The sequence below is a fragment of the Nematolebias whitei genome, chromosome 7 (assembly GCF_014905685.2).
Source record: "Nematolebias whitei isolate Nwh7 chromosome 7, NemWhi1, whole genome shotgun sequence".
Classification (NCBI taxonomy): domain Eukaryota; kingdom Metazoa; phylum Chordata; class Actinopteri; order Cyprinodontiformes; family Rivulidae; genus Nematolebias; species Nematolebias whitei.
Window position 1 is genome coordinate 39,271,114 of NC_056504.1, and position 25,533 is coordinate 39,296,646.

At 40.1% G+C, this 25,533-nt stretch overlaps 1 protein-coding gene across 1 annotated transcript; it reads right to left on the bottom strand.

Moving 5' to 3' along the window:
* Positions 1 to 1,262: 1,262 nt before the first annotated feature.
* Positions 1,263 to 8,060, bottom strand: tmcc1b (transmembrane and coiled-coil domain family 1b). The gene is made up of 6 exons (XM_037679493.1): positions 8,021 to 8,060; positions 6,559 to 7,321; positions 2,879 to 3,298; positions 2,103 to 2,584; positions 1,890 to 2,025; positions 1,263 to 1,805 (listed from the first exon to the last, which is right to left on the bottom strand). Exons 2-6 carry the CDS (start codon positions 7,156 to 7,158, stop codon positions 1,491 to 1,493), a joined length of 1,953 nt encoding a protein of 650 aa, XP_037535421.1. The 5' UTR covers positions 7,159 to 7,321; positions 8,021 to 8,060; the 3' UTR covers positions 1,263 to 1,490.
* Between the last annotated feature and the right edge of the window lie 17,473 nt (positions 8,061 to 25,533).

Consider the following 25,533-nt stretch of genomic DNA (forward strand, 5'->3'; position numbering starts at 1 on the left):
ATATATATATATATATATATATATATATATATATATATATATATGCTAGCAAATAATAAAACTACCAGCTGAAGAAAATTATGATGAGTAACACGTAAATAAGTCTTGGTCTTGTTAAGGTAAACTAATGTCAGCAATCTTCAGCACAGCTTGTATACAAAAATTTGGGAAATGTATTTATAGATTAAACCAGTATACAGAATTCTGACCTTGCTGTGGACTAGACAAAATTAATAAATGAAAAATAAATTAACCTTATGCGCTGAATGGTTTCAGAACTCGTTTGCTCATTCAACCTTGAATAAACGGTTTAAAAATCAATCATTAAAAGCCCCAAATTAATCCCATTCATCACCTTGAATGTACATAAACATCTCACAGCTGGACTCATTATTATAGTTCACAGTAACTAAAGCTGGTGCTCGTTTGCCTCTAAAATTTAGCGTGAACATCTCATTCATAAAAGCTAAATGTGCATACGATCAACCATAAATAAAATGAACACAAGACATTTAGCGTTTTGCATTTCTTAAAATTTTGACATTCATTGCAGATAAATACAAGTTAAGACTTGAAAAGTCACCTCTTAAAACAGCAACTTTATTTTTATAAAATAAAAAAACAACTAAAATGTATTACTATTTCATCATCACTAATAGAAACAGTAAGGAAGCACTAAGTCTTTGAGCAATTGAGCCGCTCTTCAAGTATGTTCATCGAGTTTGTTGATTATTCTTCTGGTGTTAAAGCGCCGCCAGGAAAAGAGCATCCAGTTGGCGGGTCACAACCGAAACACAAAGTCTCTGATAGAGCATCCTGGTTGTGGCAGAATCAGTGATTATGACTTCACACATCCAAAAGAAACTATTTAAGAACCCATGTTTTGATCCAGTGATAAGCAGGCACCCTGATCTTCAGTGTGAAGTTAGCTGGAAGAGGAGGACTTGGTAACAAAAGCTGAAATTTGAAGAGATAAAGAGAAAAGAAAAGCAGGTTGACAACTCAAAAATACAAGAGCGAAAGAGAAAACCATTACAAATAAAAACCTGGGACACTAAGCTGCAGAACACAGTCAGCTCGTTACGGTTACAAACAAAATGCAATAATAAGTCGTATTAAAAAGTAGCAGTGACTTCAAAACAATACCAACTGAATCAAATTCAAAACAATAAGATCGAAGTGAAAAAAACAACGTTTTTCACGTGTAAACAAATTCACTCAGGAGAGAAATCAAGTGTGCGGTTCTCTCAGCTCCTCCTTCAACTACGCTCCATTCACTCCTACAGCATGTGCTTGTGCCACCGTCTGTCAACCATCCAGACCGTTTCTTCTTTGATTCTTCCCAACACGCAGCTCAGAAAGTGGTAAAGTGACAAAACCTCTGATACACTCCTGAGTGTAGTAGACAACTTCCTGTATAGGTCCTCCCTTTAAGTTTCAGTCTCAAAGCCCAAGTCCCTTCATTGTTCCAATTCGTCTTTCATAGCAGGTCATCTGGGGTGCAGAAGGAAGCGATGCAGATACTCTGAAATGGCGTCCCAGTGCCTCCACAGGAAGGCGAGCAGGATTACAAGAAGTACAGTAGAAAGTGTGCGGCTGCGGGTTTTCATCAAGGGGACGACACAGTTGGCCACGGTGGACACGAACACCAAAAGGACGGCCATGACAGCTAGCAGCACGTTGATTAATTTTCCGAGAAGAGTCCGTGCTGTGGCGTTCTCCAACCCCTCCAGCTGCACCACCTGCTGCTGCTGCTGCTGCAGCTCCATCTTGGAGATGCGTGTCTGACAAGCCTCTAGCGCCTCCTAAGTGTTGGAGACAAAACCGTCAGATTAAAAAAAAAAAAAGGAGTGATAAGAAACGGAAATGCTGTTCATGGTGAAGCTTGCCTGGATGTCCCTCGCTCTTTCGTAGGACTGGTAGGCGATCTTCTCCTCCATGCTAGCTAGCTCCTGTTTGAGGTTAAGAATTTCATTCTGGTGCAGTTCTGTCAAGTCGTTGAGTTGTTCCTCTAAGCGTTCACACCTGCAAAACACTCACAGGTCAGAAAACCCAGCATTGTAACTGCTAAGATAATGCTACAGTGTAAATGGTAATGCTACCTGTACCGCTCCTCTTGTAAGGCCTCCATGATCATGGTGTAGTCCCGCTGATAGTGAGATTTCAAATTTTCAAAGGACTCTTCTAGTCGACCCTGGTTATCCCGGAGTTCTTGGATCTCATGAAGTATGGCATCGAAGCCTGAGGCTTGTGGATCAAGAGTAATTCCCCTAGAGCTAGGAGGACCTCCAGGGGCTCCAGGGGTGCTGTTAGCTCCTGCAGAACCAGAAGTAGCACTAGAACAGTCATCTTCACTACCATACTTTGGGCTGGATTGTAACTGTCCTGTCCCCAGAGGCCTTGATCCCCCAGGACTGACACCTTCCTCTCCCTGCGCTTCATCCAAAGAGTCTTTCAGAGCTGCGATGTTGTCTGCGCTCCCAAACTTGTTGCGAATGAGGGAGGCTATCTCCCTTGGCTTGGATACCACAGCTCCAGCTGCAGAATGAGTGGCTTGGGAGATGCTGGACAGGCCTCCCGTGACCTGGAAATAAGAAGAATTACAATTAAGTTGATACAGTTACTGCGTCAATATAAAAATGAAAGAGAAATAAGGTCTAGTAAGAGTTACACTGGTGTAACATGAACATGTTTGGCTAAAAAAATTGTCCATTTGAGCATTTATGAGAAACACATGAGCAGCATTAATAAACTAAGCAGAGTGTCTATATACAGCATTGTGATTTGTATGGAAATGTAAAGATTTGTGTCAAGTACAAAATGATATAAAACCTAGAACTAGTCTTGTGGCAGAAGAACAACCCTGAAAAACCCAAACCTTAGCTCCAACATCTTTTAGCCCCTGGTGCATGTCTCTTAAAACATCTTTGGGCTGGCGAGGGATACCGTTGTGCTCCACCTCACGAAGTTTCCGATGGTAGTGCTCGAGCTTCCTCTGCAGCTGCTGGATAGTCTGAGCAGACTTTTGGTTCTTCTTCTCAAACACCTGTTTGATGCGTGCACTCTGTTGTTTGTCTGCATTATTGGCAAGCTTCAGGTATTCGGCCACGTTGTCGTCACGAGCGGTTTGTTCGATCTTGATTTGTTCTGTGAGCTTCAGGATCTTCTGCTGCAACTGTGCGATGGCCTGCTTGGTACGCTGGGGGTCTGGTGTATTGTCAACCACATCGTACCCTTCAGTGCCATAAGAGAGGGCACTGGGGGACACAGCAGGGCCTGATCCATCACAACGATCCAGCTTATTAAAAAATAGAAGAAAATGGAAAAAGAAGGGAAATAATCTTTTTAATTACCTAGAATTTATATGGACATTAAAATTCATATTAAAGTCAATAATGAACGACTAAAAATGCATAATTATAGAAACAGATAATGACGGAAAAGATATGCATAGTAATTTATTGTCTCCATTTAGTGAATGTTTTGTCCAATATGAGTATAAAGTGTTTAAAAGTAGATTTTTTTTTTTAATGTTTTACTCTGGAGAAAAATGTGCAGCAAATATCAGATGGATATATATGTATATAAAATAAGGATCGTATTATTATCAAAAAAAAATTCCCAGGAGAAATATTTTCTACTGACAATAGTTATAGCTTAAAATATGATTTTTGTAGGATAAAAAATGTAAAAGTCTTGAAATGTGAACATTTTAAATATGAACAGTTGTTTGGGAATCAAGTGACGGTAAAGGAAGGTGTTTGAGAACAATAGTTGGTTTTATGGCACAAAAATAACTTTTGTAATTACACGTTTTAACAGCAGGTGGCGTCTGTCAAACAAAGTGCCTTAAGATAAATATCTGCATATTTCCAGCTTTAGGACATTAAAATATAAAATGCAACTAAAGAAAACAAAAGGCTTTAAAAAGGCTGCTGAAATAACAAATGTGACCCCTCAGACATTTTTGCTTTATTTTTGAGAAACGACTAAGACAAAGGTGGCTAAATATTTTTAAATTTATTTCAGGATTTCCCTGAGGAAACGGGTTGATAAAATAATAACATTTATTTAAAATTAACCTGAGACAAATTCACTAAAGCTGCAGGTTATTTCTAGAAACAAAAGATTCAGCGGTTGTTGATTTGGAACACAGTTTTACCATGCATATTTAAAACTATTTTTATTGTTTTGCAAGTTTTTATTTATTTTTATTTGACATTTATGTAACCAGGCAAATCCCAGTGAGATCACAAATTTCTTTTGCAATGGAGGCCTGGGCCTGCAGGCAGCCTAACATGCATATTTTTGGTCATTTCGACCTTATATGTATTATCAAATCAAATCAGATGAAAAAAAAACAAATTTACTATCTGAAAATTATTTGGTAAAAAAAAAAAAAAAAAAAAAACTATTGTATCATTTGAAACTGATATTTATATTTAATGTCAGCTACATGTTTGTGAAAAGTTGGGACGGACACATTAGCATTGAAAGGATCCACTGCTGCAGTTACAGTTAGGGGCTTCCATTGTGTTTCTTTAGAAGTCAAAAATCAATGTTTTAGTTAGATCACAGGTCGACTGTTGAAAGTTTGGCACAAAGACCTTTGAAGCTCAGTGTTGTGCAGACAGTGATTTGAAATAGTTTTGCTGAAAAAGCAAGGCCTTTCCTTAAAAAAAAAAAAAAAAAAAAGGGGCAGCATATATTGGATTTTTGGCCAATATCCAATATGCCGATATGTTAAAACTTTATTTGGCCGATAGCCGATAGCCGATACCAATACCGATATTTTTCCCTAGATCTACTTACAGACACTACATACAGTAGCTTTCTCTACGGTGGAATTAAACTACTACATTATTCTGCATGGTCTTTGTCAATGTGGCCTGCTACCAAATGCAGATGTCAAAAAGAGGCCTGAAAACGATGCAACACTTCAACTTAAATTATGTTTAATGGCAAATTTGTGACATTTACTCTAACACAATGACAACACTTCAACGGTGCAAATTTGTCAATTTTCACAAATCTAACCTGTTCACAAGTGACAAGTGAAAAGAGCATAAATAGTAGTGCATTAATAGATAAACTTGACAGTTTCTTAAATTAAAAATTAACTTAAAACAGAAGCCTTTTACATCAGTGAGTTATTTTTGATGGAATGGCCAATGTCCGATATTTAACTTTATCGCTAATATCGGTCAATACCATGCCGATAATATCGTGCATCCCTAGCTGCATACGTTATCCCAAACCCTGTACATACTGTAAGCATTAATGTTACAGTCACAGATTCATGCCATGTGTGAAACAGGCTTTTAAACCGCGTCCCTTAATATTTACCACAATGCTGTGCTCAGTTCTTCAGATAACTTGCAGGACAAACAAGACGAGAAAAAAATGGTTTTCCACTTTATCTCCATTCACCAAAACTAAACAGTGGCCCATAGAAAGATGGATGGATTAAAGGATTTAGTGTCCATTCAGAAAGCAGCATAACAGAGCTGGTTTATTTTTCTAACAAACTGTGAAAAACTAACTGTTTCAAAGATAAAACCTCCCCCGATCAATGACTCATCGGTAAAATATTGATAAATAAAAACAATGGCTCTTTTCGACTGTATTGATGAGAGCCTAAATCTAATCAAAACCTCATTTAATGTTAATCGTAATGTCTGTAATCCAATAGTTTTGGTGAGTTATCAGCTAATTAATGTGGTAATAAATTGAAATGTATTTGATTGAATATGTTTACTATTTTTACGTCTGCTGTCATCTGTAGTCCTCAGATCATTTAAACCGGACACATTTCAGTGCATTTTCAACAGGTTTTTTTTTCCATTTTGAGCTCAAAAATAGTTACAAGTTTGAGAGTGTTTACCCCTGTGAGCAGTCAGCTGACCTGAAGTGTACTGAGAGATGACAAACGCTAAATTTAGAAAGGCTTAAAGCAAACAGTGTCCAACCAGTCAAAGGCAATATCTGACCTTCGCACACTGACAACTCATCTTCCCATTCTGTGGCGCATTCAGGACACATCTAAACCATCCAGAGTCTCTTAATACGATTTTCCAGCCCGCTAGGTTTTGACGTTCGTGCTCACACTTTAGTACAAGAGTCACCTCTACCCGTTTAATTTTAGAATCTGACAAATACAAATTTCTTGCATCGCTGATGCAAACTAACAAATTCAAACTGAATGTTTTATATGTTAAGGCCAACTCTTCTAGGAATAGAACGCTTTAGGATTAATACGCGTTTGTTACGACACACTCGTTATGCGTTTGTAGGAACAGGGGACATAAGGACAGAAGACTCCATGGATAGTCTTGACTAAGGATTTAGTCACTGATGTGGCTCCTTTCAGTTTTGGGACTTCCATGAATATTGGAAATGTGCTTATATAAAGTCACCGAGTTAACTGTAGATCAGGTTTTTCTATAACGTGGTTAACGTAGCATCAACTCATAAAATGCATCACAGGAATTAGTTTCATTGTAAATAATGTTTAGTTGCATAATGAGCATGTTACAGTGGACCACCTGAGACCCTCACCTTGTCTGGCTCCTCAGTGGAGTGGTATCCAGAGGTCAGCAACATGTCCGCCAGGGCTGGACTGGTGGGTGTATCCGTGGTAGAGGATGAGCGTGGGCGTCCAGCCTGCAGCAGAGCCTCGTGAGTGCTCCGCCTGTGGATCTGCGGGCTTCCTTTCTGGGGAGGATCACCAGGGGCCCCCGCCTTGTTGCGGCGGCTCTGCAGGCTGGTGCCTCGCTTCATCATCGGCGGACCTCGGATCTGCTGCAGAACACGGCTCAGAGCTGCGGGAGGGGCGGAAGCAGCAGCGTTGTCAGAATCCAAAGGCAGGGCCAAGGAGGCGGGAGCGTCCCCCACTTCTGACCCAACATCGGTGGGTTCGGAGGGAGGGGCGCTCGTGCAGGACACGGCGGAGTCATGCGGGGAAACGGAGGAGCGTCGGCGCTGTGGCTGGAAGAACTGCTTCAGGCCATGGCCCAACGCTCCCATGTTCTCCAGGGCATTGTGGGTGATTTTGGACAAGCCGTGCTCTGACTCCGATGCCCTCCTGCCGACCTCAGGATCCGCTCGGCCTCCTGCATCTGGCTCCTCTGGACTCTGCTCGCTACTACCCTGATCCATCAGAGACCTCCAGTTTCACGATGAGGTTCTACTTGGGGGTTGCAGGAGACTAGACACCCCCCCCCTGAGAGGCCGAGTGAAAGCCGGGAAGCAGAGGGGATGGCGCTCAGTTGGGCCTTTTGAGTGGACATGCATCTGTGGCTTGGCTCAATGTCATGCTTGTCTACCACAAAAAGGAAAATAAAATGAATTAAAACATGCAGCAGTGAGGAACATAAAAAAAATAATGTGAAGCAAAAACAACAAAAACTGGGCTGACATGGACAAGACCACAGCTGTGTCCTTCAATTTAAAAATCATCAACAATATTTAATAATGACTGGAACATAAAATGTTCACTTCAGTGAAAACGGCAGGAACTGACTTTAGCTCATAATCATGTGGCATGTCTTAAAATGTCAACCCAGAACAGCAAAAACAACTTGTGTGAACACTTTCTGAAATGTTTTGCCTTCCATGTTCAAAGCTGCTTTTTAAACTACCTGTGAATTATTTCAAATAATTACATTTCAGAAGGTGTTCATTAAATAAATTAACAGTCGCTTGGAAGATGCTAACCAAAAAAAAACAAACAAAAAAAAAAAAAAGTGGGGGAAAAATAACCAAGAAACTATGTGCGATAAATAAAAAACGTGACTAATTCTCAACAGAAACCTCTGATACAAGGTGCTCCACAATCCACAGCAGCCTCCCCTTTGCATCCGTTTTCTAACCAGACTAAATTCTGTATCGTGAGCGCTCATTCCAAGAATTTGCGTAGACATGTTGGTTTATACCAAGCACGGTTTGCTTTGGTTTATCATCATGTAATGACAAAAATAAGCTAGAGGAGAGGAGGAAACAAGTTTGACGGAGTGCTTACCATCAGCCCGGCCTCTTCTCTTCTGACTCACAACTAAGGAACAGCTAAATGAAGCACAGACAAAAGTACATTTACTTTTTTCATGCTTCAGAAAGGTAAAAAAAAAAAAAAGGAATGTAAAGAAAAACAGATTAAAATGTTCTACAGCTAATATAGAAAAACACCTAAAAGCTCAAAATCTGCTGACCTAAAAAGACCTAAGAGATCTTCTATTAAATGAATTGGTTTATGTTTGATGAGCCTTGATACATAATTATTTACACCACTGCACAAATGATATTAACATAAAATAGCGTAAAAACCTTCACATGACATGGCTGCAACACTTAATAGTCAGAAACTAACAAAACAAGAAAACATGGCGGTTACAGCTCCGTCGTCACCTGCACAGCTCGTCTGAGGGCCTGGGAGATATTCCGTGTTGCAAATGTGCAAAGCAAACAAATGTGTAAATATCAGCTTCAGAACATTGAATGCACCCTTGTCCAGAAGTGACAGGATTAGCATCAACTAAGGTTTGCACACAAAACTAATCACTGCAAGCAAACGAGCCACTTCAGTGTCACAAAGATGTCAATAGCTTATCTGATCTTGTGCTTTTGCCTCTGCATCACATGAGACTGAAACCAAAGACCTGATGTTAAATCAGAAGGATCATAGATGGAAGGTATATTTTGTGGCACAGAATGTCTTCTTACGTGCATACCCCGAGTATGACTTTATACCAACTCCTCAGCATAAAGCATGATTTACCTACAGTTTATTTGTATGAAAAATGCATTTAAGCTGCAGGTTTGTGATGTTCCTTTGGATCTGGCTCGCCCAGCCTTGATAAAAACTTTTTAAAAAACAGTACGCTGGTGAAGATTCTCATTCATCCAGGTCATGATCAATCCAAAACAATAAAAAAAATAAAGGTTAAAAACAAAAGGACTTCTATTCTGAAGCTGAAGACATTTCACTTCTCACCCAGAGGCTTTATCAGTTCTAAAATGTCTGGAGTGTGTGGAGCTCACAGCTTTATAGAACTGCATGAGGTTCTGATGCACCTGCAGATCAGACTGGAACTACTCGTCCCCGCACAGCGGAGGCTCGTTGGGTTCTGCCTGGCTCACAAGAGATGTTTGGGTCACCTGCGTGAAGGTGTGAATTGGAGTGGCGCCGACTGGAAATCAAACCTAATAAATCTATACTGTCATTTTTTGAAAGTTAAAATCTGAGACCTCTGTTTAAAGTATTGTCTCATTTGAAGTAAATGGCTTCCTTCACCGCCCTCTCAAAACCATCTGTCCAAAATATGAACATTCTGGTCATCAAGACCTTATCCTTGAGATGTATCGGGAGGTGGACCACCGAGTCTTGTCCTGAAGAGAGAGTTCTCCGGTGTTGAGCCATGCATCAAGGAGTCCTGCATATTTTCACAAGTACCGACGAAAACCCTAATGTAACGGATATCTTTAGGTAATGCACGGGACTACTTTCCAGGCAAACCGGAAAAAAAAATCCTATAAGTCAGCACAAAGGATCACTTAACAAGGCAGCAGAGCAATTTAACACCAAAAATCCAATAAAACGCTCCATTACAGATATGCGGTGATTCATTTGACGCTGGTCCTGCAGGTAGGCCTCCATCTGATAAGAACGGAAAACACTTCAGTAATATTTGTGTGTGCATATATCTGTAACCAGCACTGGATGAACAATATGCTCAGAGGTTGTTTTTGTTGTCGTTACAGTTCACTCACTAAAGATCCTCAAGTTGCCCAAATTTTAGCATATCTGTACACAAACGATTGCATTTTCTCAAGCGTGTTCATTCTAGATAATACAATTCATCTATGGCATACACTTGGTGTTAAAGCAGGTTTTCTCATGCTCCTAATAGCTGTGCTCAGGTTGTTATGGCAGCTGCTTCAAATCTCACAAAGAACATCCCAATGACTCATGTATCGAGGCGCTCAGTAACCATATAAAAAAGGTAGATGAAACAAAAAGATGTAGCAGCAAACTGATTTCACGATCATCTTAAAGCAACACTTAAAGCATTGTATTAGCACTTCATAACTACTTAAATGCGATCACAGAGTCACTTTGAAATAACCTTTTTAAAGCTCCAAACTAAGACTAAGACGAGGAATATTAAATATTTCACACAGATGTGCAACTAAATCCTGCATCTGCAGTGAAAATACAATGACATCCGACTCCTCCGGGCTGAAGGGGAAGTCCAAAGTGGGTCAGCCAGTATTCACCTATCACTCTGTGCATGCAGAGCTCCAATGTCACAGCAGCTTTACAGAGTGCTGTGCATGTCCACATACATATTACTGGTGCCAAATACTTTTGGGACACAAGGAAGAAAAACACTTCTATTTTTATTTTTTTGCAGATTTTAATTTCATGATTTTGATTACAGCAAAAATATTAAATAGTGGTTTATTTGTACATTAAAAAAAAGAGGTTTTCATTAAGATTAACACTTAAAAGAGTCAAAGTTTTAAGATATATAAAACAAAGGCAGCTGTCACACATCATATAAATGTGCAACGTCCAATTGATTGTAAATAGGAAGTGCAATCAAGGAAATGCAAAGACTAAATTCAAATGTTTATTACCATTTAATTACAGTCAAATGAGTCGTGTATGATGGTAGAAAACCATACCTCCAGATGTGGTCAGCAGATCCATGTATCTATCAACACGGGGGAAAAGACGTTGGAATAATCCAAGCCAATATTTGACACCGCTTTCTCTGGGTAACTTTTCCAAACCAAGCTGCAGTCGAACTTTAGTCCGCTCTGTCGATAGATATTTAGAAAAATCACATGCTGCAAAAAAAAAAAAAAAAAAAAAAGAAGTAGTAAAAAGAAAGTTGAAATTTAAAATTTAAAACCTTTGAACATACAAAGCTGCCTTTCCTAAAGCTCATATGTGTATAAAAACAATCATTTGGAGGTTTGGAGGATCTAAAATAAAAAGATACAACACACAAAAGGAAAAGCGCGGAGACTTTAACATAATAACATTGCTTATTATATAAGATTTATGTATGTTAGATTAGTGTCATGTTTTACTGTCACCTTTTGCAGAATAAAAAAAGCATTTTAATTAAAACTTCTTTGGGCATCACTAAACTATTTAAAAGAGCCTAATCCATTTAATTTGGTTTCATTCAGTACAGCAGGGGGCCTCAAAGGAATTTCAGCTTAATTACCTGCACATTGTTAATTAATAGTGCAGAAATAGTCTCAGGGATGTCTGGAAAAGACATTTATCATTTATCTGTCTTCCAGATAAACTTCTAAGAGTTATGCGACAATGAACAACAAAAATAGGGTTAAAGGAAAACTAGATGAGGTTTTCATGCTCAGTTTAATTAGATTGTCACCAGGCGTTCAGAAATAAGAGGTTTGTCCTTTTAAGTAGACTGTTGTGTGAAACAAAGGCCTTAAAGATATCTTAAAGAGATTAACACTACTATCCCTTTATAAACCCAGCTTTGTAATAAATTAACTTTACACCTCACCACAAGTGCATTTGGGTGTTTTGAGCTGTACCAAGACCAAACATTTCTAGGAATGACCAGACCTGATAATCATCAATGTACGGCCATTGTTGGTGTTTGATTAGTTGCAGCAAAGGACAGAACCCAACGATCAGCTGGAGGTAAAAGGTGAAATTGGCAACTAGCTAGCTGATGGTCCCAGGCCGAAACACGCTAAATCTTCAGAGATTATCAACAGAGTTTAGCTGAGCTTCCTGGAGTGCTGCTAACCTTCGTATTATCTCAAGTCAAAGCAGCGTGGACAGTTTAATGAAATGTCCTGACTTTTCAACTGGTATGTAGCAGCACAAGCTAGCATGGCGCGGCTAGGAGCGTTCGTTTTATTGCACGGCGCACACCGCGGGTGGTGCTATGCGGGTCAAGCTCCTTGGTCTCACAGGGTCTGAATGATAAACGCACAATATTACGAGTTAGGATTATTTAAGAGCTTTTCTTTTACAGTCTGCATACAATAGTGCACATTACAGCTGCTGACAAAATAAGCTATTATACAGTTATACCGGATTACCAGATCTTGCACATAGAGCCTTCGACCATCATGCTGGATTCATGCAACTAGCACTCTGTTATTAACATCCTGATACGGAGTCATGAATACAGGTGTTAAATTATTGCAGCGTGAAACTTAAAAAAAAAAAATGTTTAAGACAATCTGACAGCAACGAGAGCAAACGGCCCTCGCAGGTGTGAAGCTTTAACACCCAGTTTAGACGGGAGGAGGCATTGAGTTGCCATCTGTCACCTACTCCCACAAGGTTTTCCTTTATTTCATGGTGGCGGTTTAGTTTGTAAAGGGTTAACCAATTAGTTTTTGAACCAAAAAAAAAAAAAGCGTGTTAAGCTTTAGCACAAAGCGTTTACTTTTCTAGAAGCTGACGTGGAGTTGGTAAAGTTGTCTACAAGATGAGCTCATAAATCAGAATAAAATGTACTGTACATGCTCCCCCGTTGACGTCCTGGGTGGTGAATCAAGGCGCTAATTCGACGCCTGATTACTCAGCCTGTCAATTTGCAGGCTGGCTAAGCTCTCCGGCTAAAAAACAGCGCTCGTGCTTCAGCCACGGTTAGCTTCAGGAAAACATGGCACACCGCCAGGCGGCAGCGACAACACGGTGAACAAGGTAAACGCTCCTCAGACTCTCTGCGAGTCAGACCAGCGCGTGAAAACGCACTTCATTCATAAAACGGTTCGCAAATAAGCGTGAGTTTTGTTGGCTTCAACTTACACGGGCGGTCAGAGGACCGTGTTGATGACCGTTCATTTCTCCCGATGGTCGACACTCCCACGATGACGTCAAACTGCGTGTGTAGCGTCAGAGCAGCCGGGCAGTTAACCGCCCTGTACGGCAAGTCGTTGTAGCATATAACACAGGTCCTAACGAATTTTGTGTCAGTGTTCCTCCTACAAAAATGGTTTTCCTGAAGTTCTTTTTAAAATTTCTCAATCACAAAAGTTTCAAAATATTTTGTTGAAATTTGGACATCTATCACCATTCACATATTTCCTGAAAAGCCGGGTTTTTTTTTGGATTTACTCCTAAGTTTTCACATCCAAATGCAACTTTGGCTTCTTACAATTGAATAAAACAAGGGTTTGTGTTTTGGCTGATATAATGGTTTCTCTTTTCTGTCACTACAATGGTTGGGTTTTTAAATGTTGGCTAAGCTATTTTAAAACAAAGTTCTAAATCTTTATATGAACGTTTACTTTTCAAGAATGCATAATGAAAATGACTGACAAAAACAAAATCATAAGTGCCAGGTTCCACTGCTTTATTCGCCCTCTAAAAAAATAAAATAAAACATTTTGCATTCCTGGCATATTGCATTATAAAATAAGACCTGACATGTTTTAATTCCACAGTCATTTTTAGAATTTATCATAGCTTTATTGGGGGGGGGGGGGGGGTGTCCTGCAAGTTTAAGCAACCTCAGATTACTTGCCACACTCTGGAGCTCAATAGTCGTTTTTAGCTTCTTGTATGCCCCGTTTGTCTCTGGTCAGGAAGAAAAGGGTAGAAAGGTTGCATGGGATGGTAGACGGGTTTATGTTCATTCTGATCAGATGGAGCTGGATTTGTAGAAGGTTTGCTTGGAGGATGAAGAAATACTGGCATGGAAGGCTGTTCAGGAAGTAAATAGACTGGCATATAAGGGTGTGGTTGGAAAAAAGAATGTTCAGGAAGCTTAGTTGTGCCTTCACTGGTGGTTGTAGCAGGAGCTGCAGTGAAAGTCAACGTGTTTTGTCCTTTAGATGGATAATTAGGAGGATAATACAACATGGGGAACTGGAAGACTTGGGGGTGTTGAGGTTGGAACGGTTTAGTGTCCGTTTTGGGATAGTCAGCAACTTGAGTTTTATCTTCTGAAAAAAGTGGGTGTTTAAGGAACGACTGAAAAGAGTGCTGAGGCAGCACTGAAAACTGCGACTGCAGATAAGCTTGAAACTTGTCCTTGTTCACCTGTGTGAGCTCAGATGTTGGAAAAGGCTCTGTACCGGTGGCAGGAAGCGGCGATGGGGTCTCTTGTTGGACAAATCCAGGTACCATGGGGAATTCTGAAAAAAAAGGAACTTGATACTGGGGCATCTGAGGAAACTGGGCCCGTTTTACAGGAGTATTTTCAATCCCAGTCTGTGCTGGCGATTCAGGTCTGGGAAATGCAAAGAAATGAGGCAACTGTGGCATGAATGAGAAAGCAGGGCTCTGAGCTTCTGGTCCCTTTTGGTTTTCAGGAGAGTTTGTGGCAAAGAAAAATGGTGGCAACTGTGCCCCAGGGGCTGGAGTCGATGTGGGCCGAGGCTGAAACATTTGAGAGAACATCTGTGAATAAGCATTCCGAGGATGCTGCAGGGCTGGATTATCATCACTAGGGGATGCTGGTGTTTCAGTTGTAGTGTCTGGTACTGAAGGGCATACTGCCAAAAGCTCATAATCACCCCACTGAAGAGAAAGTGAATACTCTTCATCCTGCAACAAAAACCTGAGTCAATTAAAAGCATCTTTACAGCTCAGTTTCTAAAATGGACCATAAATATTTGCCCTCGTACCTTGAGCTCTACACACAAGTTGGTGTTGTATGGAGCAACCAGTGCCAGTTCTCCAGAAACTTCTTTAAAAGTCAATCCACAGCTGCTGCAGGTTAATGGTAAAGGCTTCCATGTGCCAGATGCTACAACAGTTTTAGTTACAACTTATTAAAATAAATTAATAAAGAGCTGAAACTATTTACTGGAGCTGATAAATTGTATTATACATTGCCTACCTTTTATTTTGAGGTCCCTCGCTGCTACACCACCAAGCTTTACCACCATCTTTGATGGAAAGCAGACAACAGCAGGCGATGTCAACACATTAGGGCAAGACGTGGTCTTCGGTGCCCCTTGAAAGAGCAGTGGCAGGACATACTCACCATCCTGCAGAAGGAAAACACCAAAGATGTTTGGTAAATGTATGATTTGAAGACTACATGAGGAAGCTTACCTCTTTGTTAACACGACAGCCCTGATAGCGAGCATCAAACTGAAGAGCTCGTCGGGACCTCTTCACGGAGAACCCTCTTGTAGTGGGCATCCGAGAAAGACGAGTATGAGGTTCATCACCTGTTCGGTATCAAAGCAAAAAGAAATTAAATATGATTAAATGCATAAGCTCAAACCTTGGACTAAAACATGGAGCTTATCTCTATCCACAAGAAAATGTGGCGCTTTGATCCGGTTGACGGTCAGAGTCATCTGATTGTCATCACATTGAACTGATGGATTCATACACTTCAGTTTAGCAGCCAGCCCGGGCCGTGACGCTGAACACACCAGCACAAAAACAACAAAAAGAAAAAAAACAGAAGACAAGCTAAACTAAATATATTCATTTAATTTTTTTTTTATTGAAGCTGTACATACTTGCATCTTTTTTCTTGGATAAAAAAAAAAAACACCTCATCTTAGCTACCAGTTTTAGGGTCACTGGAAAAGTCTTACAAAAACATATTGTGCATATCCAGTTTAACTTCAGAAGTGTGTCACAACAAAATTTGAGGTGGTAAGGAGGAGGTGTGGATATTTGTTGGGACATACAGCGATAGAGGTGGTTGGATGTGTCACAAACAACGATGAGTCCAGCTACAGGCAGGAGGTGAAACACCTGGAGAGCTGGTGCAGGAAGAACAACCTTCACATCAATGTGAAGAAGGTGAAGAAGATGAAGGAGATGGTTGTGGACTTCAGATGGAACAAACACACCTACCCCCCCACCCCCTGAATATAAGAGGATCTGCAGTGGCTGTGGTCTCCAGCTACAAGTACTTGGGTGTACACCTGAACGACAACCTCAGCTGGGGCAACAACACCACCAGCCTGATCAAGAAAGCTCATCAGAGACTACTTCCTCAGGCGGCTGAGACGAGCTGGTCTGGGAAGCTCAGTCCTCAACTCCTTCTACAGGTGTGCAGTGGAGAGCATCCTGTGCTCCAGCATCAACATGTGGCATGGAGGCTGCACAGCTGCAGAAAGAAAAGCTTTGCAGAGAGTGGTGAAGGCTGCACAGAAGACTGATGGAGTCAGTCTCCCCACCATCTCAGACATCTACACCTCCAGATGCAGGAAGAGGGCCACCTGCATCACGAAGAACCCCACTCACCCAGCACACACACTTTTTGCCCTGCTCCCCTCAGGCAGAAGGTTAAGAAGCATTAAGTGTAGAACCACTAGACTAAGGAACAGCTCTACCCTGAGACTGTTAGACTCATGAATCTCTAATCACTGTGGGGAAAAAAATAAAAAATAAAAAAATCACTGCAACGCCACTTTGTTGATATGTGCTGCTGATTATCCATGCTGCTGATCTCATGCTGCTGTGTTAATTTGTACTCTTCTACTCACACAGACTCGTATTTGTGCTGCTGTTCAGAATATTCTGATGCATGCTCAATAATCCAGGTAGAAAAAAATCTAAAAAAAAAAAATTAAATCTGGTCCTCTGGACATTCAAATTCAATTCTTTAAATGTCCAGAGGACCAGATTTAACATTTTTTAGATGTTCGGAATATTATTTTGCACCATTAGTGTTTAGCGTATTTCTTAGTTTAGCGTATTTCTTAGTTCATCTCTTAGATCCTTATTTACCATTTCTTTTTACAATTTATACTTTTGCTATTGTTGGATGCAACTGGGACCCAGTGTACATAATTTTGTTCCACCTTATGTTCCTCGTGATGTGAATGACAATAAAACCTACTTGAACTTTACTGACTTTGACCAAAATATATAAAAACATCCTGCACAGCTGAATTTAATCAAATCATAATTCCATTGTGTGCAGCCTACTCTGCAAAAGCAGACCTATTGAGAAAATGAGGGTTACCTTTTCCAGCACTCACAAAAAAAAAAAAGCTTCCTTTTCAACACTTTCCTGCAGGATCAATAAAGTTCTATCTTATCTTGTTTGCAAGTAAGAAGCAATGCAGATTTGAGACTTGCATTGTTATTTAAATAGTTAAACAGTTTCTCCATTATTTAGCATAAGTTTTAAAATATTCTTTATAAAAGCCAGAAATTTTCAATTGTTAGTTTCTTTCAGTGAAGGTAAAGAGCTTTACTTTGCTGAACTGTCAACAACAGGACTTTTTTTTTTTTTAATTATCATTATGAAAGCAAAACATGAAATAAAATTTTAATTATGCGTTGATACATTTTATATGTTCTTTCTTCATTTCCAAATTAATGTAATGAGCAAACCCAATTATGAATGCAGGAGCCTTTAAATTAAACAAAATAATTTCAATTTAATCCTGGGATATATCCCAGGGTGTTGCCAAGTTCTAGAGAGGATATACAATCTTTCCAGTCAGTTCTGGGTCTACCTGAAGTCTTCTTCCCAGTGGAAGGTGTCCAAACCTGAGGGAGACGTGCAGGGGAGTCTGTGGGGGCTTTCAAATGCCCATACCACCTCAGATGACCTCTTTTATTGTGTAGGAGCAGCAGCTCTATACACCAAACTCCCCCAGGTTGAAAGAGCTCCTCACTTTATATCTACGACAGAGTCCAGACACCACCAACAAAAGTTATTTCAGCAGCATGGATCCAGGATCATCATCTTTCATTCATGACCACAAGTGAGGGGGTTAGAAAGCAGGCAACCTTGGGCTATTTGATTCCTGGCAACAACCACTAGTTCTAGATACCAGAAAATAGCAATAAATAATAAAAAGTTTTTTTTTTTAAATAGTTAAGTCTGAAAAAAAACTTTATTTTGAAAATGTATGTAATGTTCAAACCCAGACATGAGAAATCAAACTCACAAAAATAAAAAATAAAAACAAAGATTGTGATTTAGACATTGGACATTGTGAACACCACATTATGATCAATCTCAAGGTTTTGTCTTGCCCAAGTACAGCTATGAACACTGAAAATGTCTACTTAATACTCATTTTTAAACAGGCCTGCAACAAAACTTTGTCTCCTGCACAATTTTAATAAAGTTTTGTAAAAATTTAAAGTTGTTTTCATAGAATTTAGTAACTGCATTAATGCAATTGGGATGGGCATCTTTTAAATTTGCAATTTTATTTCCGTTTCTGCTGTACATTATAAAGTTTTACTTGGGTGAAGAAGAAAAAAAAAACTAGAAAATAATTCAAATACTTCTAGGCTGAGCTAATTAAAATTTTCTGCATCTTAAAAGGTAAATAGTGGAATAGTGTCAAAAACTCACCTTTAGTTGAACCTAATTCATCTTGTTTTACATGTCTAAAGGGCAGTAATCTGGATCGAGTTGCAGCCAAAGGTTTGAGGATTAAATCAGACCCCAGATGTCTCAGATGACGCGAGCCCTTCAGCGCAGTCCCTCCCTCGTCTTCATCAGTTTGTCCATCACAAAATGACGTCAGGACAGCAACCACAACTAAACAAAATAAAATATTCTGACAAGACATCACACCTCTTGTTATTTTATTAGGGAGGGGGCTTTTTGAAAAGTTCAGCAGAACGCCAAGACAAAACTGGCGTCCATCCATGCGACATATAGTGTGAAATTAATTGACCAATCAATCACTGTCACGTCATCACCAGCACCTGTTGAGACGGAGGCGGCTGGTGATAAAAGGTGTTGCGTTCAGGTGTAGACCACACGGTCAGAAATCATACATTTCTAAATACTACAAACAATAAATTCGCATATTATAACTATATTTTCTATTTTAAAAAGACCAACCCCAGTGTAGACTAATTTATTGTTTGTTTGTTTATCGTTGTTGTTGTTTAAGTATAGAAACAATTGTTTGACATTTACAGCCAGGCTCATTTAAAGAGCCCATGAACTTTTGAGTAATAAATAAATAACAGTTGCATATTGAATTTGAGGGTAAAATACAGTCATGAGGAATATGTCAAATTTATATAAAGTAACTTTATTTTCAAATACCACTTTAAAAACAGTGAGTCATTAAACACAGCTGGTGCAAAAAAAAAGGATAAAAATTGATTTGTTTAATACTTATCAATAACACTTGCATAGAGAAAAACATATTCAACATGAAAATTGCACATTATGTGCAAGAAATTAATTCTTGCACCATTTGTACTTTGCTCCAACTTTTTGTTGTTCTCTCCTTGTGAAACAAGGTGTTCTAAAACACATAAAATGCATAATAATAATAATCAGGAAAGGCTTTATAAAACCAGTAAAAGTGAAATAATATTCAACAAAGCATATATACATTGCAAAATTGATAAAATTGGTTGCATGAAAAGTGACTACAATAATGGCTCCTGGGTTAAATACCTACAGTATAATGTCTCTTAAGTTTAAATTAGATGTTCACAAGTTGAACTGATTCACTCGAATAAAACCATGTCTTGGAGGTTTATCACATTCAACCTTGAGTGGTTTTGTGGAGGTGGTGACCTCAGAGGTCTGTGACATCATCTTCAGACCAGTAATGCTGATGCATCTCTGCTGAGAGCTCTTCTACCTTTGGTCCAACAGCCGGTGACCCGATGCTGCCGTTATAATCAGGTGTCGCACTCACTGACTGTGCCAGCTCTTTAGCCTGGAACTGATCAAGAGATGCAGATATAGACTCCGTATCCATCATCCACCTGTATCCGGCATAAGCTGGAGGGAACACAGTTGGGCAGCTGTCACCATCTGTGCCTGTAGACTGTGTCCAAGATGGAGGTGGAGGAGTGAACACACTTCCTGCTACAAGCTGTCCATGATAAAGAGCATTATCAGTGGCACGTCTGAGGTTAATAGGAGACAGCGGCCTCATGTCATACTCTATCAGTGAAAGGACACATTCTCGCTCGCCAACTTTTTGCCACAGAAATGTAGTCTGAGGATCAAAGCTGCTGTTGCTAACAGGGTCAGAACTGCCTTCTGATATAATGGTGCCTGGTTCACCATCATACATTAGATTGTTGCTGGTCTCTGATCGAGACACGCTAAATCTTTCCCAGTTATTTGGCATTAAATCTTCCCAAGACTTGTCTGATTTTCTCAGTGGGCCTTTCTGCATGCTAGCCATGATCTTCTGCAGCAATCTTTTCTTTTCTACCCTTTTACAAACCTCACTTCTACCTTGCCAAAGACTTCCTTTTGCATGACCCTTAGATGGGGTCCAGAAGATCCAGGATCCCAGAAACAACATGGAGAATCCCCATGCTAACTCAAGAATTCTTGCCCAAAACTGAGTGAGCCACCAGCCCCAACCAAAGACTCTCCAGTTCCCCAGTAACCCATAAAGCCAGAGGAGACTATACATCTGAAGGCCACAGCAGAGCACCCCAAGGAAAGCGCACACTGCAATTACTCGCTTCCCAAGCCTCTCTGTTCTCTGTGATGGAAACCACTGTGGAACAAAGGAGCCTGGACAGTGTTTGTGATTGGAAAGGGACTTTGTGAGGATCCCTAAGCAAAAGGGAACACCCCAGCAAAGAGAGACTGTCTGCAGTAAAAGAGGAAGAGCAGGGGAGAATGTTGAGGCATATAAGTCTGAGGTCAGTAAAGCTGTGCAGTGGAATACACCAAGCCATCCAACCAGCCACCAACGCTGCAGCTTTAATGGGAAAAGTATTAATTTTAATCCTTTGAGGGAGACTAGAGCAAGGACAACCTGTGCCCATAGAAGAAGCTGCAGAGGAACATTATGAAGAGCTGCCAGCGTGGCATGAGGAAGGATTTGACGGGTACCGTAAGGATCGAGAAGAAGGAGAGCAGCACGCAAAGCAGCACCCATAATCAGTAGACTGTTTGACAGGGTTAGGCCATCACAGAGAGGGTGAGGAAGAGTGCACGCTCCAGCCATTCCTAAAACTGCCAGAACTGCCATCAGCAAGAAGAGACCAGCAGACCCAAAAACATGCAGCTCCCAGGCAAAAGCTAGCGTACGCCTCATGTCATCCCAGAGCAAAGTGGTGCCGTTAATGTTGTTGAAAACAGCACAGGATGTGACACCGAGCACACAGGGACCTCCAGGTCCCGACAGACGGGGATTGTTCATAAAGGAGAACAAACTGGTTTGGACTGGGAGTTTTTCTGCACCTGAAAGACAAACAAAAACCAGTCTGGAAGTTAGATTAAAAATAAAAAGTAACTTTAAGAATTTTGTCTTGTAAAACCACAATCACTGGAAAAAACGCCAACATTTGTTTCTTGAATTTATCTTTGCAACAAATTCAAAAGGATGAATTTGCATAAAATGGTTAAACTATTTTTTTAATTAGTACATTAGTATGCTGGTAAAGATTCTCAGTCATACAGGACATGGTAAAATCAAAAAAGTTCAAGACAAAAACAACTGGACTTTATTTGCAACAGAAGACATTTCGCTTCTCATCCGAGAAGCTTTCTCAAGTCAAAGAAACAGGGAGTGTGGGTTTGAGTTATAAAGCTAAGGTAAGAAACATACATGCATACATATGCAGACTGACCTATCACACCTCACAGTAGGGATTTGTTAAGGTCTTTGCTAATCTGATTCACAGATGGGCCACTCTGGTCACATGGATGACAGATAGGTGTGAAACTGGCTGGGTATCAGTCCTAAAGCTGCATTATAAGTTTTTGAAAGCTGAAATCTGAGACCTCCTCCTCAGTTTAAAGATGGTTTCTCTCTTTTTACATAAATTGCTTCCTTCACTCCCCTCTCAAACCATCTGTCGTCTTGGTCCAAAATGTGAATATTTTGGTCCTCAAATGAGTGTCCCTTATCCATGAGATGGAGATGAACAGCTGAGTCTTGTTCTGATGAGGTGGCTCTCCTGTGGTGAGCCATGTGTCTGTGAAGTAACTGTTTGGTTTCTCCAACATGGAAATCTAGAAATTCCTCGTTGCACTGAACTGCATACACCACACCACACCACTCTGTTTTCGTGTGGGTGTTTTGTCCTGAGGGTGGACCAGCCTCTGTCTGTGTCCTGTTGGGATGAAATGTACTGGAATGTCATCCATGTGACCAGAGTGGCCCATCCGTGAATTAGATTAACAAAGACCTTAACAAACCCCTACTGTGAGGTGTGATAGGTCAGTCTGCATATGTATGTATGTATGTATGTATGTATATATCTTACCTCAGCTTTATAACTCGAATCTCACACTTCTTTGAATTGAGAAAGCTTCTCAGAGGAGAAGCAAAACATCTTCAGCTACAGAATAGAAGTCCAGTTGTTTTTGTCTAGTACATTAATACATTTTGCACCATATTTTACTGTATAATTAATAGTAGTGTTATAACTGGCCCATCATGTTTACTGTGTTTAAATATGAAAATTGTATTAATTTATTGACTTATTTAATCAAGAAAACCCCAATGAGATCAATTAGTCAGTAGCCAATAGTTTTTGTGCTGTTACGAATTATAGCCTGTATTATTTTTTTAAATAAAGTTTACTCACCAGTTAGAGAGGAGGATGAGTGACTCCCTTGCAATTGTTTGTCGGTTAAGTGGCTGTTATCCAAATCAGTTTCCTCTGAGAGCCCAGAGGTGTGAGAGTCTCCTGTAAATGAATCTGCCGTGTCAGCTCCTGGACTGTGACCCTCTGAGGAGTGAACACTATGAGCTGGTCTTTTCCTCAATAGGATTCCAGATCCAGAATGTTGTTGCTCAGACTCCTTTAGGATGGCGCTCTCAGTGCCGAGTTGTGGTGACTTCACGTTGCCAGCAACGTATCCGCTGCCTTCCTCAAAGCTCTCAGAGTGAAAGTTGGCTTCTCTGGTTACATCGTTCACATCATTAATGTTTCTATTCCGACTTTGAGATGTCCTAAATGAATTAAAGGTGCCCAGTGAATGTGGAGTTTGAAAAAGGCTTCCACGTGAGCAGAAAGATGCAATCAACGTGACACAAAGTACAGCTGCACGCCCCATTTTTTGTTATTTAAAACACAAAACCTGAAAAAAACAAGAAAAAGAGATTAGTTTTTATAACGTTTTTGTTGATTTGTACAAAAACCATGCAGCCTATGGGTTTATACTGAAGAAAATGTTGAAACTCAACAAAGTTCAGTCAGGTCGTCTGGACGTTTTTTTGTTGTTGTTTCGTCCTTAATCTAAAGGACTTCTTCAGTCCAAGGAGCCACAACAAGCTCAGTCCCACAAGCAGCACACTCACACAGTTGACCAATCAGTTTGCTGGTGATAAGATGGTTTCTGTGGCCCGCCACCTCCTCCCATTGACTCCTCTGAGGCAGCCAAAGCCAAAGTGATTCAAAACATCAAAATTCATGCTCAATAATCCAGGTTAAAAAAATTCAACAAAGTTCAATCAGGTCATCTGGACAGTTTCTTTTTTCTTTTCTTTTTTTATTGAGATGTTTCGTCCTTCATCCAAAGGACTTCATCAGTCCAAGGAGCCACAAACAAACCCAATCCCACAAGCAGCACTCACATAGTGGGTCAACCAGTTTGCTGGTGATAAGATGGTTTCTGGGGCCCGCCCTCTCCCCTGTCAATTCCTCTGGGGCAGTCATAGCCAAAGTGGTTCAAAACATCAGTCCATGCTCAATAAACATAAAAATATGCTGAAATCCTTCACAAAACAAAATAACATTGTTATCGCTTAATATGACCAAAAAACTGTTTTTTATTTTTACCTTTTTATTACTAGGGTTCAACTTAACACAGTGATGGAATGAGGCAAAAATAACAACTCAGAAAGCTGAAACCAGACTTTGACTTCAAATAACTTTTTTAACATTTTGTATTTTGTCACCCATTGAATTTATATGATGGCCAGAACGGTTACATTAATATTAACTATAAAAATGTGTCAACAGGATGTAGTATTTTTTTAAAACAATTTTGGATAATTATTTCCTGTCACCAATAAATAGGTAAAGGCAAAGTGAATATGTTTTTGCTCATGCCTCTTTATGTGTTTAGTGTCTGTTAGCAAAATATCTCATGAACCACAGGCTATGCATTCAGTATAAATCACTTCAGTTGATTTACTGTATATGGTGCCACTTCACAACAAACGTCATCTCAGGGCACTGTACAAAAACAGTTACATACATTATAAAATGACAGCTAGCAAAGGTTGTGCTAGGCCTTTGACTAAAGTGTTGACAACAGAAAGACTTTGGAGGTTAAACCATGCTCAAGAGTCACACAGATTGCCTGTGCTTTAATCCTGTTTAATCCTATTTAATCCAGAAGGTGTGCACGTTTTACATCTGTGATGATGTATTCTAATAAAAATGCACTTCAAAAGGGCATAAATAGCAGATTTTCAGAATGATCCTATTTGCATCTATCTGTGCATTTTGATAAATGTGAGGTTTCATTGTAGGCAAAAGACATGGCACACAAATAAAACATAACTTCTGTCACTTAAGCTGATAATGCAACACAGTAATTAATCTATTTATTATCAGAGTGACATATCGTGACTTTAAAGTGCAATATTGGGTGAGTTTAACTGATCAACTTTGACAATACTTAAAACACAAATTGGAAAATATTGAACATCCAAACATTAAATTTTTTTCTGATAGTTTAGCTGTCAAGACTAAGACGTTGTGATTCACTCAAACAAATTGTAACTAAACCATGTTTTTTTTTATAACATCACAATAAACCTAATAATTTTCTTGTGCATATAGCAATAAAAATTCTTGTTAAAAACAAAACTCTAAGGTACCTGTTGTGCCAGCAAATCCTTCAGTGTGTCATGAGCCTCAGTCCAACTTCATAGAAGCATCTTGTCTCTCGTGCTACAGCAACACCTCAGTGAACACACTGAGTTTACTTGCAAACACAGACATATATCCCTTCAAGCTGACGTCTTAGTCTTCTTACTGCACCAGATGGTTACTTAGCAACTTCCCATTTTAGCATCTAAGAGCAGACTTTTAAACCCACTAGGGAAACCAATCTCTGTTGACAAATGCCATCATATATAGGACTAGAAAAAGAAAAAATATATTTTGGCTGCTCACTTCTTCAAGGGTCACCACAGTGAACTAACTCGCACAAAGACTTGGCAATTGTTTTTACAGTGGATGACCTTCCTGACTCAACCACAGACCACCGAGCTACCACAACCCTCTGTGTGGAGCAGGGAGCTGCCATCTAGGGTGCCCGGGGGAGCAGATGGTGGGGGTTGAGGGCCTTGCTCAAGGGCCCTGAGTGTGGCAGAGACAGGTGTGGGTGTTTCACTGTTCCCAGCCAACTTTTTTTGACGTTGTAAATTCGGGGAGTTGAACCAGTGACTTTCCGATCACAGGCTCGCCTTCTCTAACCTCTGCTCCACCACTCCCCTAAAAATTTAAAATAAAATGAAAAATACAAATAAGTTGGGCAGCACGGTGGCGCAACTGGTAGAGCTGCTGCCTCTCAGCCAGCGGGTCCTTGGTTCAAACCCCGGTCCAGGGGCCTTTCTGGGTGGAGTTTGCATGTTCTCTCCGTGCATGCGTGGGTTTTCTCCGGGTGCTCCGGTTTCCTCCCA

Bases quoted from the DNA above. Each gene is read 5' to 3' on its own strand.
- tmcc1b (XM_037679493.1), bottom strand. From the start codon at position 7,158: ATGGATCAGGGTAGTAGCGAGCAGAGTCCAGAGGAGCCAGATGCAGGA. The intron at 2,026-2,102 runs GTAGCATTACCA...AGTGTTTTGCAG, and splicing joins TTACAAGAGGAGCGGTACAG to GTGTGAACGCTTAGAGGAAC. The intron at 1,806-1,889 runs GCAAGCTTCACC...TCCAACACTTAG, and splicing joins AAAGAGCGAGGGACATCCAG to GAGGCGCTAGAGGCTTGTCA.